Raw genomic sequence first — 12,092 nt, 5'->3', positions numbered from 1 at the left:
AATCAGCTGTTACTGGGACGAAGGGCAGGAAACGGCCTTAAAGGGGCACGGCAGCTCCGACCCTCGTCCCCCTGGGCGGGAGCGGCAGCGCTGGGAGCGCCGGCGGGGCAGCGGGTGAGCGCTTCTGCTCGGGCCGGGCCGCCGCTGCGCTGCACTCTCCCCCGCCGGCACCCGCGGCGGGCGCGGCCCCTTTAAAGAAGTTGTCCAGTCATCGCGCGGCGCTGCCAAGTCATCGGGGTCAGCCGAGTTCTCGCGGCCGCGCCCCCCGCGCCCGCCCATTGGTGCTCGCGGAGAGCGCTCACTTCTGATTGGTCGAAGACTTAGAGCAACTTCTCGGAATCGGGGCTGTGTCACCAGCCCCGGCACAGGGAGGCACCGCCCGAGGGCGGGCGGGGGCGGCCGGGCCGTGCCCGCAGCAGCGCCACGCCCCGCCCGGGGCCCACGGAAGGGTCGAGCCCCTTCGGAGCCGCCCTGCCCCCGCCGCCCCTTCACCCGCTTGAAAATGCCAACTCACAGCACGCGGGGGACGCCGGGAGCACCACGCCGCACTACAACTCCCGGCGTGCCCCGCGGCGGGATGGCCCCGTCCGTTCCCAAGGCAACCGCCGCCCGGCGGGGTGGGAGCCGTGCTCTCCCTCGGGGGGTGGGCGGGGCAGAGCGTTGCCTTCACCTTCCTATTGGCTGAGCTGCTGCTCGCGCCGGGTCGCCATTGGCGGGAGCGGGTGGCAATCCCGGCGCTGGGGCGGGTGCAGCGCTCGGCGGCGGTACCGGCGGCGATTGGCCCGGGGGCGTGGCTGGGGGGCGTGGCCGGGGGCGGCTGCGTCATGACTCCGCCAGCTGATCCGGGACGGAGCCGGCGCGCGGCGGGGGGAGGCGGCGGCACCGGCACCGGGTACGGCTGGGGCGGCACCGGCGGGGCGGCGGCGCCGGCGCCGGGCCAAGTCGGGCCCGGCCGAGCCGCGCAGGTGGGTCCGCCGGTACCGCGCTGGGTCGGGCGGTTCGGGTGGCGGAGCCCCGCGCGGCGCCCTCGGCGTTTCGGGGCTTGAGGGGCCCCGCCGTGCCCCGTTAGGGAAGGTCACCTTCCCCCGGGGCAGGGCGGCCGTGGGGGGTGCGGCGCGGGGCGTCCTTCGCCGGGCCCCGCGGCGCCGCCTTGGGCCGGGCGGCCTCGCCCCCGGTGTCGGTGGGGCGGGCAGGGGGGGTTGGGTCCGGGCCCTTGCGCGGCTCCCGCGCCGGAGGGTCCCGGTGGGGCGGGCGGGGCTGCGGCCGGGGCCTCCCCGCGACGGGCGGTGGCCGCCCCGGGGGTGACCTTCACTCCGGGACCGGACTGGGCAGACTTTGACCCGCGGCCGCTCCCCGCCATGGGCACGGAGCGGAGCATCCCGGGCGGCAGAGGGCCGGGAGGGCGGTGGGGTGTCCCGGAGGGAGCGGAGGGAGCGGCTTTGCCGTGGAGCGGCGTGGGGGGAGCTGCCTCCGTTAGGAGGGAGGGGGGAGTTGGTTCTACCGAGAGGAGAGGCACTGGGGGGGGTGGGGGTGACCCGGTTATACCAGGAGAGGGGCACCGGCTGGGGGCACAGCGTTCTTTCCTAGCGGGGTGAGCTGCCACCGGGGCCCTTCCCGGAGCTGCTGCGGTCCGTCAGTGCTGAGAAGGGCTGGGTGGGAGCCCCGTTACCGACAGGGCCCCCCCCTTGTCGGTCCCCGGTGCTGGCGGGGCCCCCGGTGCCGGCGGGGCCGGTGGCTTCAGCGGCGGGTGCTGATTCACGGGCCGGCGGGGGTGGAGCAGGGCCGGGACCAGCTCGCTGGAATCCGGACCAGATGTACCCGGCACGCCAGGAATGCTCGGCATCCCCGCCGGGCCCCGCCGCCGCCGCCGCTGCGCCCCGGCCACCGGCCCCGCACCGAAAGCCCCGCAGCACCCACCGGGGTCCGGCCGCCCCCGCTGCCCGCCCAGGCCCGGGGCCAGCCGGGCTCCGCAGTGCCCTCGGGGTGACGCTGGCGGGAGGATGCTGTGGTGGGCCCCCGGGGGTTTCCCGTTGCCATCTGTCCCCCACCGTGCCCGGTTTCCCGGGAGGTTCCCAAAACTCCATCCCTAGCAGCCAAAGCGCTGCGTGCTGTAGAAAATGGATTTTTCTGGGGTCAGAGGGGAAGCAGCGGCGTCCAACACCAGCCCTGGGGTTGGCGTCCTCGCCCTCCAACAAAACAGCTCAGAAAGGGGCTGAGCTGCCCGAAATTGCCCCGCCTGCCCGAAATTCCCCTGCCGGAGCTCGGCAGCAGCCGCCTGACCGAGTGTCTTCCCCGTCAGGAAGCAGCTGGCTCCCGTCCAGGTGGGACCCTGCCAGCAGTGATGGATGCCCGAGGTGAGCCCTGGGAACGCCGTCACCCCCACCTGCAGTGGCCTCCCTGCCCGAGGAGCTGCCCTTATCTCTTATTTTCCAGCAGAAACGGCCTTGGGTTTCCCTGCCTGTTCCCTGTGGTTTAGGGCTGGCTGCAGGTGCTGGAGCTCAGGCACCACCCGCTTTGGGAGCGGGGAGGGATGGGGAGAGCTGAGCTCAGGGCTGCCTCTGGGTTTCCTTGGATGGGGGGGTGTCCCTGGGGGGAGGACAGAGCAATAGGTCAGTGTTGTGAGGAGGGGGAGGAGCTGCTGTGGGTGACAGCTCAGCTGGGCACAGTTCAATCCTGGCTCTGAAATTGTGTGTTCCCTTCCCAGGTGCTGCCGTGCCACCCTGCTCCTGGCTAACCAGCACCAGTTCTTCAGTGGCAAGCTTTATGTCCTTCTCCAGTAGCTAAAGCTGCCAGTTGAAGAACTGTTGAATGTAGCCACTCTCTTCTCGTCACTGGGACCTTGGATGCCAGCCAGAGCCATGCCCTGAGCCACCAGGATGAGCCACTCTGCAGAGCCCTGTGCATTGGAGGGCTGAGGATGAGCGTGACCAGGATGAAGAAAGTCTCCGTGGAGCCTCCAGACAAAGCCTTGGCTGGAGGATTGTAGGCAGCTGTGCCAGAAGTGTTCCAAACTGTGTCCCCCCCACCCCTCAGTGGGGTGGCACTGAGCTGGGAGGAGACTGAGAGAAGCATTAAAGGTTGTTTTGCTCAACTGTTCAGTTTTAGGAAGTTTATTGCCCGTGGGTTGCCTGGATCAGGAGGGGACACAGCACCAGATCTGTGTCCCCAGTGATGCCACCCTGCTGGAGGGGTCAATCCTTCAGGTGCCTTGGGCTTGTCCTGAGCCAAAGGCTGGGCACAGGTCTGCCCTGCTGCTGGGCTCAGGAGCTGGATGATCCCTGCAGCATGGCATGGCAGGCAGTGGGATGGAGCCCGGGAGAGGGCTGGCTGCACACCCACGCTGCCCTGAGCGGGCTGGGGCGGGCCGGGCGCGGTGGGGCCGGGCCACCGGGCAGGGGTGACTCAGGGCGAGTCACACACGGCCCTGGACGCTGCTCCCGGAGCCTCTGGCCTGGGGGGACACCCAGCAGTGCCAGGGCTCCGGGTATTCTGGAGCTAGCAGCACTCAGAGGGGCCGTGGTGAACTTTATTGGGCTCTTCTGTGGTCCGGGCTCTGGTTTGTTGGTGAACAGAAGCACAGCACTGCCCTGGAAGGAATTTGGAAGCTGCTCTCCAGGGCTAGAGGAGCCCCTGCCTTGCACTGAGTGAGAAGGGAGCTCCATGGGCACAGCAAGAGCTCCAGGGAGCCTCTGCACACCAGGACCAGCAGCTCCCAGGCTGTCCTGGTGAATGGGAAGCAGGGGAGTGTCCAGGCATTGCTGCTCAGAGCCTGCCAGCAAGAGCACAGCTCATCCCAGCTCCGAGGGCGGGCAGGGAGGAACAGCCCTGTGCTGAAATGTCTGCACAATCTCAACTTAATCTGCCTGCCCAGGCTCCAGCTGCCCAAGGCAGGGCTGCTCCCAAACTTTGGCACCCAGCAAAGCACAGAAAGTGGCCTGGTGTCCATTAAGTGGTAGAAGTAGAATAAGTCTTGTTGTCCTGGGGTCTTTCCTTCTTACATAAAGCTGCTGTGCTTGGTGTGTTCTTGCTGATGGTTACAAGGAGCTGAGCTTTTTTGGGGTGGTTGTCACCCAGAGGGGGTGGGACTGCTGAACACCCTTGGATCAGTTCCTCCAGCTCGAGGCAGAGCCTGTCTCTTCCACCACAGCTGCCCTGCTGCAAGTCCATGCAGAGCAGCTGGCACCTGCTCAGTGCCCAACACATCCTGGAGTGCACTGGGGGGCAGAAAGTGATGGTGAGGGGTGGAGGGTGCCTGAGGGCAGGGAGGAGCAGCTCCTGGGCCGTGCTCCCCCTCTTCTGCAGCACAGATTGATGTGTATGGTGTGCTCTGCACCTTCCCTGGCATGAAGGAACAACCTGTGCTGCTGAAACCCAGCTCTTTCCTGGGTAAGATGTGGCTCTTTCAGAGCAGAGAGTTGCTCTGAGCAGAAGCACCGAACCTGTGAGGTCAGGAAATGTAAAACATTTTGTATTGTATTTCAGTGTGAGGTGCCAGAGGACAGGTTTGGGTGTTCAACACAAAACCAGCACTGCAGGATCTCCCCTGCTGGGCAGAGGGCTCAGGCTCTGGCTGTCCTGCACTCCAACCAGAGGGGGTTTGGGCTGCCAGTGAGTGTCCCTGTGGGAACTTGCCTGGCTCCTGGGACTTACCCTTCCTCCTGCACAGCCCCATGTGACTGGTGAGTAAGTGCAAGGCTTCCTGTAGAAAGCACAGCCTCGCTGTGCAAAAATCCAGTAACTCTTTCCTCTAGCATCTGACCACCTCCTCCAGGCATCCAGCATGCAGGGACACAGCAGGAAGGGCTGGATCTGGGATTTCTCTGCCAGAGAGCTGCTGCGGCAGCTCATGTGACATTCCAGACAGCGGTGACACTGCCAGCAGGTGCTGCTGGCTCTGAGGTTGGGTGGCATCCCTGTGTCCTTAGGGGCAGGGTATTCTGTGCAAGTTCCTGCACACAGCCCACCTCGTTCCCTGCTGGGAGAGCAGCTCGTCTGGGTCACAGCTCCCCTCGCTGGGAAAATGTGTTTTTGCAAAGGAGAAGGTCAGCGTGACCGGTGTGCCAAATGAGAGCTCCCTGCCGACAGGGAAGGAGCAGGAGGAGCTGCTGTGTCTCTGGCTGGTGCATCTGTGCATGAGGGGTGGCTGCTGGCAGCCCAGAGCCTCAGCTGAGCCCCAGGCCATGGGCACCCTCCTCTTACCCAGCTTGGTTGAGCATTGCCCAGCCAAGGGCTGTCTGCAAACACAGAATGCAGGTACTGGCTTCAGCTTTGCTGATGGTTTTATTGCTCCAGGGTGGGAGGATGTGGAGCTGTTGACACCTGGTTGTGAGCCCCTGGCAAGGGGCACACACCAAACTTAGCTTTGTGCCAGCAAGGGGATGTTGCCAATGTCACAGGCCCTGAAAACAAGAGGTGGGTTGGGGATTTGCAGTGACTCCTTTTGGTTTTGTGTCTCTCAGTGGGCTCTGCTGACGTGGGGAACAGCACAGAGCCACCCACCAGCTCGGTCAGGGTGCCACTTACTCTGCTTCTTCTTTGGAGATTTGTTTCCCCAAGTACAGCACTTCTGCAATCAGGGACACCATGGGGTCGCAGTTCAGGCTGGCAGCTGCAGTCACATGGCCATCCCTGGCATGGAAAGAGGAAGAGTGTGGATCTCCTCAGTGCACACAGCTCAGCACAGCAGCATCCCCGTGGCACAGTGGCCAGGGAGCAGCTGTGTTTCAGAGGGCTCAGGGCAGCGTGGCTGCTGCTGCTGCTGCAGGATGCACAGGCACTCGTGGCACATTGCCTGGCACTGCTGGGAGCTGGGCACTGAGCCTGGCAGCAGTGGGGCAGAGGCAGAGATGTGTCCCAGGCTCTCTGCCCAGCTGGTGTCATCGTTGGAGTTCATTCTCTTCTCCTTCCCTGCCCTGCTTTGGTTTTCTCTGGTTCAGCACCCAGCAGCTGCCTTTAGTGCACAGGGGGGTGTGGAGCCTCTGTGGGATCTCTGCAGCAGCAAGAGAGGGCTGTGCCTGTTTCCAGGGCAGGGGCTGGCCGTGGATTCACTCACCTGATGTAAAAGATCAGGAATTTCTGTTGCTCCAGGCTGCCCTTCACAACAGTGTCCGTGTATCCCTTCCCACAGCCTGGGGGAGAGAGCCTGCTCAGGAGCCCTGGCACAGCAGTTTGCACCCAAACCACCTCAGAGCCAGTGTGGTGGGGACAGAGGGGACAGGGGCTGGGGCTGGGACCGGGCTGGGGAGCAGACATGCAGGCCCTGGACAAGCAGAACTGACTCTGAGCCTCTCCTTGGTTTGGAGAGAGAAGTTCTTCCTCTGTGACCTCTAACCCACTGTGGAACAGCAGAGAGCAAGAGCTCTGGGTGAACTCCAGGCCCAGGGCTCAAACTCACCATGGCAGCCAATGCACAGCTTGAGCTCTTCAGGTGACCTCTGCACCCACCCCCCGACCCAGCTGGGGGGAGGAATTCCTCTGCTCCCCTCTCTGCCCCTCCCTACCTGCATAGCGGATGCTTTTCCCAAGCAAGGTGGTCCAGAAGTAAGGAACAGTGTGCAGCTGCTCCCCTCTGCCCAGCATGTTCAGGGCAGCACAGCGACCTGGGAGGAGCCAACACACCCAATATTTCTCTTAAAAACTGCTCCCCGTGTCCCCTGCTGTCCCTTCTGTGCCATTCCCATCTCTGGGGGAGCTGGAAGGTGACGTGTCCCTCACCGTGGGCCTCAGCCACTTGCTGGTGGTGGATGCTGGACCTGTCCCCATCCAGCAGTGCCACTGGGAAGGTGACCACGTCCCCCGCAGCGAAGACCTTGGGGATGTTGGTTTGCATGTGCTAATTGGGCAAAAGGCAATTAGTGCAGTGAGGGGAGGGGAGGGATGGGGTGTGAGCTGGGATGCTCAGCTGGCACTCACCAGATTCACCAGGATGGCACCTTTGTCATCTCTGGCAATGGAGGTGCCCTTCAGGAAGGCTGAGTTGGGGGTTGAGCCTGCGAGGAGAGGAGCAGGGATGAGATGCAGAGGAGCTCTGCAGGGACAGGGAGGGAATTTGGCCTCCCAGCTCCTGTTCCTGCTTGGGGCAGTGAGCTGTGCTTGGGCTGGTGCTGAGCCACTGCAGGGCAAAGCCAGGCCCAGGACACAGCAGGGACCCGTGGGGCTCAGCAGGAGCCAAAGGCACAGGGAGAGTGTGGCAGCTCCTCTCCTGCTGCCAAGTGTGTGCTCAGGGCTGCTGCCTTCTCCAGGTGTTTGGGGCCAAGAGGAAGGGCTGGATGATGATAACAGAGTGGGAAAGAGAACAGCAGGGAATGGTGTCCTGGAAATGAGCTGGGATGCCCTGGGCTTGCTGGATGCTCTCCCCATTCCCAAATCTGTCCCAGCTGGGGTCTCTTACCTATTCCCACCACTACCACATCTGCAGGGAGCTTCTCTCCGTTGGCAAGGACAGCCTCTGTGACCTGGGAAAGAAGGAAAGGTCATTACTAAAGAGTTAAAACCTCTGTCCTAATTCCCACAGCCTCCCTGCTGCTTTGCTCTTTGCTGCCTTTTTTTCTTCCCCAGGTTTGGATCACCTTGTCCAGCTAATGTGTGTTGCTGGGAATGTAAAAGAAAATCATGGTGTTGTCCCTGGGAAAGGAACATTTTACTGGTGCCCTTTGAGCCCAGAGCTGTGCTCAGTGAAAAGGAAGGGAGGGTCCAGACATGGGAGAGGAAAGCCTGATGTAGGCATGGGGTTGTATCTCAGCTTTTTCCCCCTAAAATTAGCAGTTCAGGGATCACAAAGGCATGACTGACCTTTCCATCCTTTCCTTTCAGCTCACATAGTTCTGTTTTCATGTGGAACTTCACCCCTTTATTTTGCAGCATCTGAAAAGGACTGGTTTGAGTATTCATTAGGAAATTCCAGGCTATAAAAACAGCTGTACCCAGCCAAAAGCCAGGCAGGCAGCTCTGCTGCTGCTCCAGGCTGCAGGGAGATTCCATTTGTGTCCCTGGCTGCTGCAGGGACACAGAGCCTGGCTTGTCTCTGCAGTCCTGCTCAGGACTGCCGTGTGAGGTGGGTTTGGTGAGGAATTGAGGTGGGGAGGGGGAAGATTGGGACCAGCCCTGTGTGCAGAGCTCGTGGGTGAGGACAGAGGCTGGGCATGCAGAGTTGTGACTCAGCACAGGGGCGAGGTTTCCTGGGCTGGTGTGGATCCCGGGGCTGCTTGGCTCTCATGCCAGAAATCAGCCCCAGGTTTTGCTCACCTTCATGGCAACACCTCCAACCTGAGGACCCAGGGCGTGCTGGAAAGGGAACTCCTCTCTTTCCACCACTGAGATGCTTCCAGCCTTGTCTGAGAGGAAGGCAGCCACCTCCATTCCTGCAAGGAAGAGGCATGCCCGAGGTAAGCCTGCTGCAAGCATCAACCTGCACCCCTGGAAACCTTCTCCCCTTCCAGAGAGCAGATCTGATGTGCTGCCAGTGCTGAACTGCTTTGCTGTGCATTTCTGGGCTGAGGTATTTAACTCCCCCCAGTCTTTGTTCTCCTGGATATTGGGAGGTGCAAAGAATAGCTCCTGGTTATGTCCAAAAAACCTCCCTTTCTGTGCCTTAGCCCCTTGTTTTCCCAATGCTTCTGGGGAATCCAGCTCCTCTGGAGGACAGTGACCTTTTCAGAAGGCACATTTCCCTCTGTCCATGTGCAGCAATTGTTTATAGCTCTCAAGTTTCTGGCTATCAGAGGAAAGAATGAGTGTGTGCTGTGCAACTCACACCCCCAGCAGCTCCAGGGAGAATCCCAGCTGGGTAGAAAAGGAACATCCCTTCCCTGAGGGCTCCAGTTAATGTGCACATGCAACAGAAGGGGGTTTGGAGGCTCTCACCGAGGGTTTGACACCCACTCCAGCCTGGTACCTATGAATGAAGCTCCCACAACCACCAGATTCTTCCCAGTTGCCAGCTCCAAGATCTTGCTGGACTCTTCTGGGGTTTGGAGTGTGCATATGTTCTGCAGGTCTGCACCTGGGATTTTGAGGAAACCAGAGCTGGAAGAGAGAGAATCCAGATGCATTTCAAGGCATGAATTAAACAAAGAATGAGAAGGGAGCACAAACCCACAGCAGTGACATTCCATTCTGCCCTTCCTCCTCATTTCCCACCTCCACCTCTACATCCCAGTGTTGTCCTGCCCAAAGTCCTGTGTGTGGCAAACACTTGGTGCACTCACTGGCTGCCTGTTGCAATGAGCAGCTGGTGGTACTTCTGAGAGGACCCATCCATGAAATGAACCTTCTGCTTCTGGAAATCCACCGACACTGCCTGCAGGAGAGAGGGGGCACAGATCACACAGGTTCCTCTGTCCTGCCTGTGGGACTTGTTTCTGGGCACTCAGGTGAAATGAGGGGTGCTGGGGGTCTCTCTCCCACTTCCCACAGGTCCATCCATGGATGTTACACCCTCCCCATGAGGACTGAGCTCTGCTGCTCTGGTACCTCTTTCTCTGTCCAGAACTCTATGCCCCGAGCCTCGAGGAATTCAGGTTTCCTCAGGTAGACATCCTCAGCTTTCAAGTTCATTTCCTGAAAACACAACAAAAGTATGAAATGAAGCATTTCTTAGAGGCAGCAATTCTCCTTAAGTGTTCCTTGTGGAGTCAGTTTGGAAAAGAGGTAAATTTTACATTAGTGAATCACAGCTCCCCACACTGCCCCATCCCCATCACCTTGTGCCCACCTCAGAAAAAACATCAAACCTTAGTGGGAAGAGCTCAACCAGAGGAGATAAAAACTTCATCTTGTGTTGACTCTGGTCAGATATTTTCTGGGAGGAAAAAGAAGTTTTCCTGGAAATAACACCCCTATTCCTTCTGGATGCCTCAGCACTCCTGCTTTGCTCCCTCCACTGCTGCTGGCCCTGAGTGTGGCCCGTGCCACAGGTGGTGGCCAGGCACAGTGCTGTCCTTGTCACACACTGACCTTGCTCAGCTTGGGCTTGTCATAGGGAACGTGTTTCTCCCTGGTGGCCATGATGATCCTGCCAGTGAATCCCTCCTGGCGAAGAGTCTCTGCACACACCAGGGCAGCCACACCTACAGGAGATGCTCACCTCAGCCCTCTGACACCTCACTGAGCAGCAGCAGCAGGAGGAGGAGGAGGAGGAGGAGGAGCAGGTCAGTCCTCCCTGGAGAGGAGAGTGGCAGCTCCCAGGGTGTGTGGAGGGGGCAGAGCTCAGATCCCTTCACTGACCTCCCCCCAGCAGCAGCATCGTGTTCTTGTTGAGGAGGCACCTCCTGCTTGTGTCCTTCACCCTCAGGCTGCTTTCCAGGTCCTGCAAAAAAAAAAAAAAAAAAAAAAAAAAAAAAAAAAAAAAAAAAAAAAAAGCAAAATGCTCAAGTCACATGCAGCCCAAGGCACTGCCTGTGCTCAGTGACAGCAGGTAAGGTCAGTACCTTCTTTTTTGCAGTAATGAACACCTTTCCCTCTTCCACTGTTACCTGAAGGAGGGAAAGGAGAGGTTTTTTAAGTGCTGTATCCATGAGGTTGTGGTAGGAGCTCTCCTGGGAGATCCTGGTCCAGTGTGCCATCTGCCTCTGGCTCTGATCTTGGATGTCACATGATGCTGAGGAGCTCATGAGCTTTTCTCCTCATCCTAAGAGCACTGAGGAAGAGCTGTAAATCCTCTTTTTCTTTCCAAAAGCACTTGTGCTGGCTCTGAGGACTACTGGGATCTGTGGCATCTCCTTAGACTGAAAGGAGCTTTAGGGCAGGGAGTTACATAATCCCAAAATCATCCCTTGGGTGGAAGCTCTGAGTGACACGGCTGTGGTCAGGGCAGGGGGCTTGGGAAAGAAAATGAATGTGAGACCACCCAGCTGGGAGGCCAAGAAGTCACCTTAAAGCAGGGGATACAGTCCAGAGCAGGGTATTCCTCAATGTCTCCAGTCCTGATGTTAAAGCAGGCCCCGTGCCAGGGGCAGCGCAGCCTCTCCCCTCTCAAAACCCCTGCAAGAGACCCCCCCCAAGCTGGGCAGTGAGAACCAACCTCCCCAAGGTGTTTTTTTTCCCCCTGCCCCAAGCTGGGGTTACCTTTGCTCAGTGGGGCGCCGTAGTGGGGACATTTGCTGCCTAGAGCTCGGAATTCCCTCCTGTTCCTCACCAGCAGCACTGGGTACCCGGCCACCATCACCTCCAGGAGCCTGGGGGAGAGGTGCAGAGGTGGGCACAGAACCCCCCAGGTCCCCACCACCCCCCCAGGCACTCACTGTCCATCCCCAACGTCGTCCTCCCTGCAGACCTCTTCAGTGATGGTGTCACTGCTGTCCATGCTGCTGGGACCTGCTCCCTGGCAGGCACTCAAAGGGTCCCAAATTTCTGATGAAGCACCAAAATGACCTTCAAACACCCCTTTTTTAACTTTGTGTCCAAACCCAGCACCCATTCCTCTGCCCTTTTCTCCTCTGAATTAACCCACTTCTCATTCCCAGCCCCGTGTCTCATTAAACTCAGCTGCAGCACAGGGTGAGTGAGCAGATGTGGTAATGGCTCTTGTAAACAAACACAATTCTTTATGGGGAGCTGCTGCTGCCATAGCCCATGTCTCCCTCAAACTGGGTCTAAAGAGATGCTTCATCCTCTCCAAAGCCTCTCCAACATTTGTGCAGAGATGTTACTCATGGTAATTGCCCTGAAAGAACTAATCCCCTCCCAAAATGCCTCCTGGGCTAGAAAACAGCCAACCCCCTTGGTCCTTAGTGCTCTCCCTGCCTTAGCAGTCATTGAGAGGCTGATGAGGAATCTCCCTCTCTATTTTGGAGGGGAAAAAAGCAAGAAATGGATCACCCAAGGCAGGTTTTGATGCAGGGTGGTGACTTGTTCCTACATACCCCCCCTGCACCGCTCCCCTCATCCCAGGTTCTTGGGGAGAAGCATCTCTGGGTACTCACCTGGTCCTGCCAGGGGGGTTCAGGCACCTGTCCCCCAGGTCAGAGAGCCACCACTGCTGCTGCCTGCGACTTTCTCCTGCGAGGTGACACCCTGGTGTCTCAGCACAGCTGCCAGCCCACGGCTGGTGATGCTCTCCCCCAGTTGCTCAACGCTCCCATCCATCAGGAGAT

At 59.7% G+C, this 12,092-nt stretch overlaps 3 protein-coding genes across 3 annotated transcripts; 1 reads left to right on the top strand and 2 right to left on the bottom strand.

The window, feature by feature from the left end:
- Positions 1 to 9: 9 nt before the first annotated feature.
- Positions 10 to 826, bottom strand: LOC132337618 (proline-rich protein 18-like). Its single transcript, XM_059866382.1, has 2 exons — positions 665 to 826; positions 10 to 495 (listed from the first exon to the last, which is right to left on the bottom strand). The coding sequence occupies exons 1-2, from the start codon at positions 824 to 826 to the stop codon at positions 10 to 12; spliced, it is 648 nt and encodes a 215-aa protein (XP_059722365.1).
- Positions 825 to 3,091, top strand: LOC132337617 (uncharacterized). The gene is made up of 3 exons (XM_059866381.1): positions 825 to 965; positions 2,300 to 2,354; positions 2,705 to 3,091. The coding sequence occupies exons 1-3, from the start codon at positions 825 to 827 to the stop codon at positions 2,782 to 2,784; spliced, it is 276 nt and encodes a 91-aa protein (XP_059722364.1). The 3' UTR covers positions 2,785 to 3,091.
- Positions 3,092 to 5,257: 2,166 nt separating this feature from the next.
- On the bottom strand, positions 5,258 to 12,073 carry LOC132337514 (apoptosis-inducing factor 3-like). Its single transcript, XM_059866155.1, has 19 exons — positions 11,922 to 12,073; positions 11,241 to 11,349; positions 11,065 to 11,174; positions 10,871 to 10,980; positions 10,428 to 10,472; positions 10,225 to 10,306; positions 9,955 to 10,067; positions 9,472 to 9,558; positions 9,207 to 9,298; positions 8,894 to 9,024; positions 8,245 to 8,360; positions 7,792 to 7,863; positions 7,391 to 7,454; positions 6,913 to 6,989; positions 6,715 to 6,832; positions 6,501 to 6,599; positions 6,053 to 6,128; positions 5,524 to 5,628; positions 5,258 to 5,399 (listed from the first exon to the last, which is right to left on the bottom strand). The coding sequence occupies exons 2-19, from the start codon at positions 11,300 to 11,302 to the stop codon at positions 5,357 to 5,359; spliced, it is 1,602 nt and encodes a 533-aa protein (XP_059722138.1). The 5' UTR covers positions 11,303 to 11,349; positions 11,922 to 12,073; the 3' UTR covers positions 5,258 to 5,356.
- Between the last annotated feature and the right edge of the window lie 19 nt (positions 12,074 to 12,092).

Source organism: Haemorhous mexicanus, chromosome 22, assembly GCF_027477595.1.
Source record: "Haemorhous mexicanus isolate bHaeMex1 chromosome 22, bHaeMex1.pri, whole genome shotgun sequence".
Taxonomy (NCBI): domain Eukaryota; kingdom Metazoa; phylum Chordata; class Aves; order Passeriformes; family Fringillidae; genus Haemorhous; species Haemorhous mexicanus.
Note: the sequence above shows the minus strand (reverse complement) of the source record. Positions and strands in the feature narration are given on the sequence as shown.

Bases quoted from the DNA above. Each gene is read 5' to 3' on its own strand.
- LOC132337617 (XM_059866381.1), top strand. From the start codon at position 825: ATGACTCCGCCAGCTGATCCGGGACGGAGCCGGCGCGCGGCGGGGGGA. The intron at 966-2,299 runs GTGGGTCCGCCG...CTTCCCCGTCAG, and splicing joins GGCCCGGCCGAGCCGCGCAG to GAAGCAGCTGGCTCCCGTCC. The intron at 2,355-2,704 runs GTGAGCCCTGGG...TTCCCTTCCCAG, and splicing joins AGCAGTGATGGATGCCCGAG to GTGCTGCCGTGCCACCCTGC.
- LOC132337618 (XM_059866382.1), bottom strand. From the start codon at position 826: ATGACGCAGCCGCCCCCGGCCACGCCCCCCAGCCACGCCCCCGGGCCA. The intron at 496-664 runs GCAACGCTCTGC...GGCATTTTCAAG, and splicing joins CAGCCAATAGGAAGGTGAAG to CGGGTGAAGGGGCGGCGGGG.
- LOC132337514 (XM_059866155.1), bottom strand. From the start codon at position 11,302: ATGGACAGCAGTGACACCATCACTGAAGAGGTCTGCAGGGAGGACGAC. The intron at 10,981-11,064 runs GTAACCCCAGCT...GGTCTCTTGCAG, and splicing joins CGGCGCCCCACTGAGCAAAG to GGGTTTTGAGAGGGGAGAGG. The intron at 10,068-10,224 runs GTCAGTGAAGGG...CATCTCCTGTAG, and splicing joins GATGCTGCTGCTGGGGGGAG to GTGTGGCTGCCCTGGTGTGT.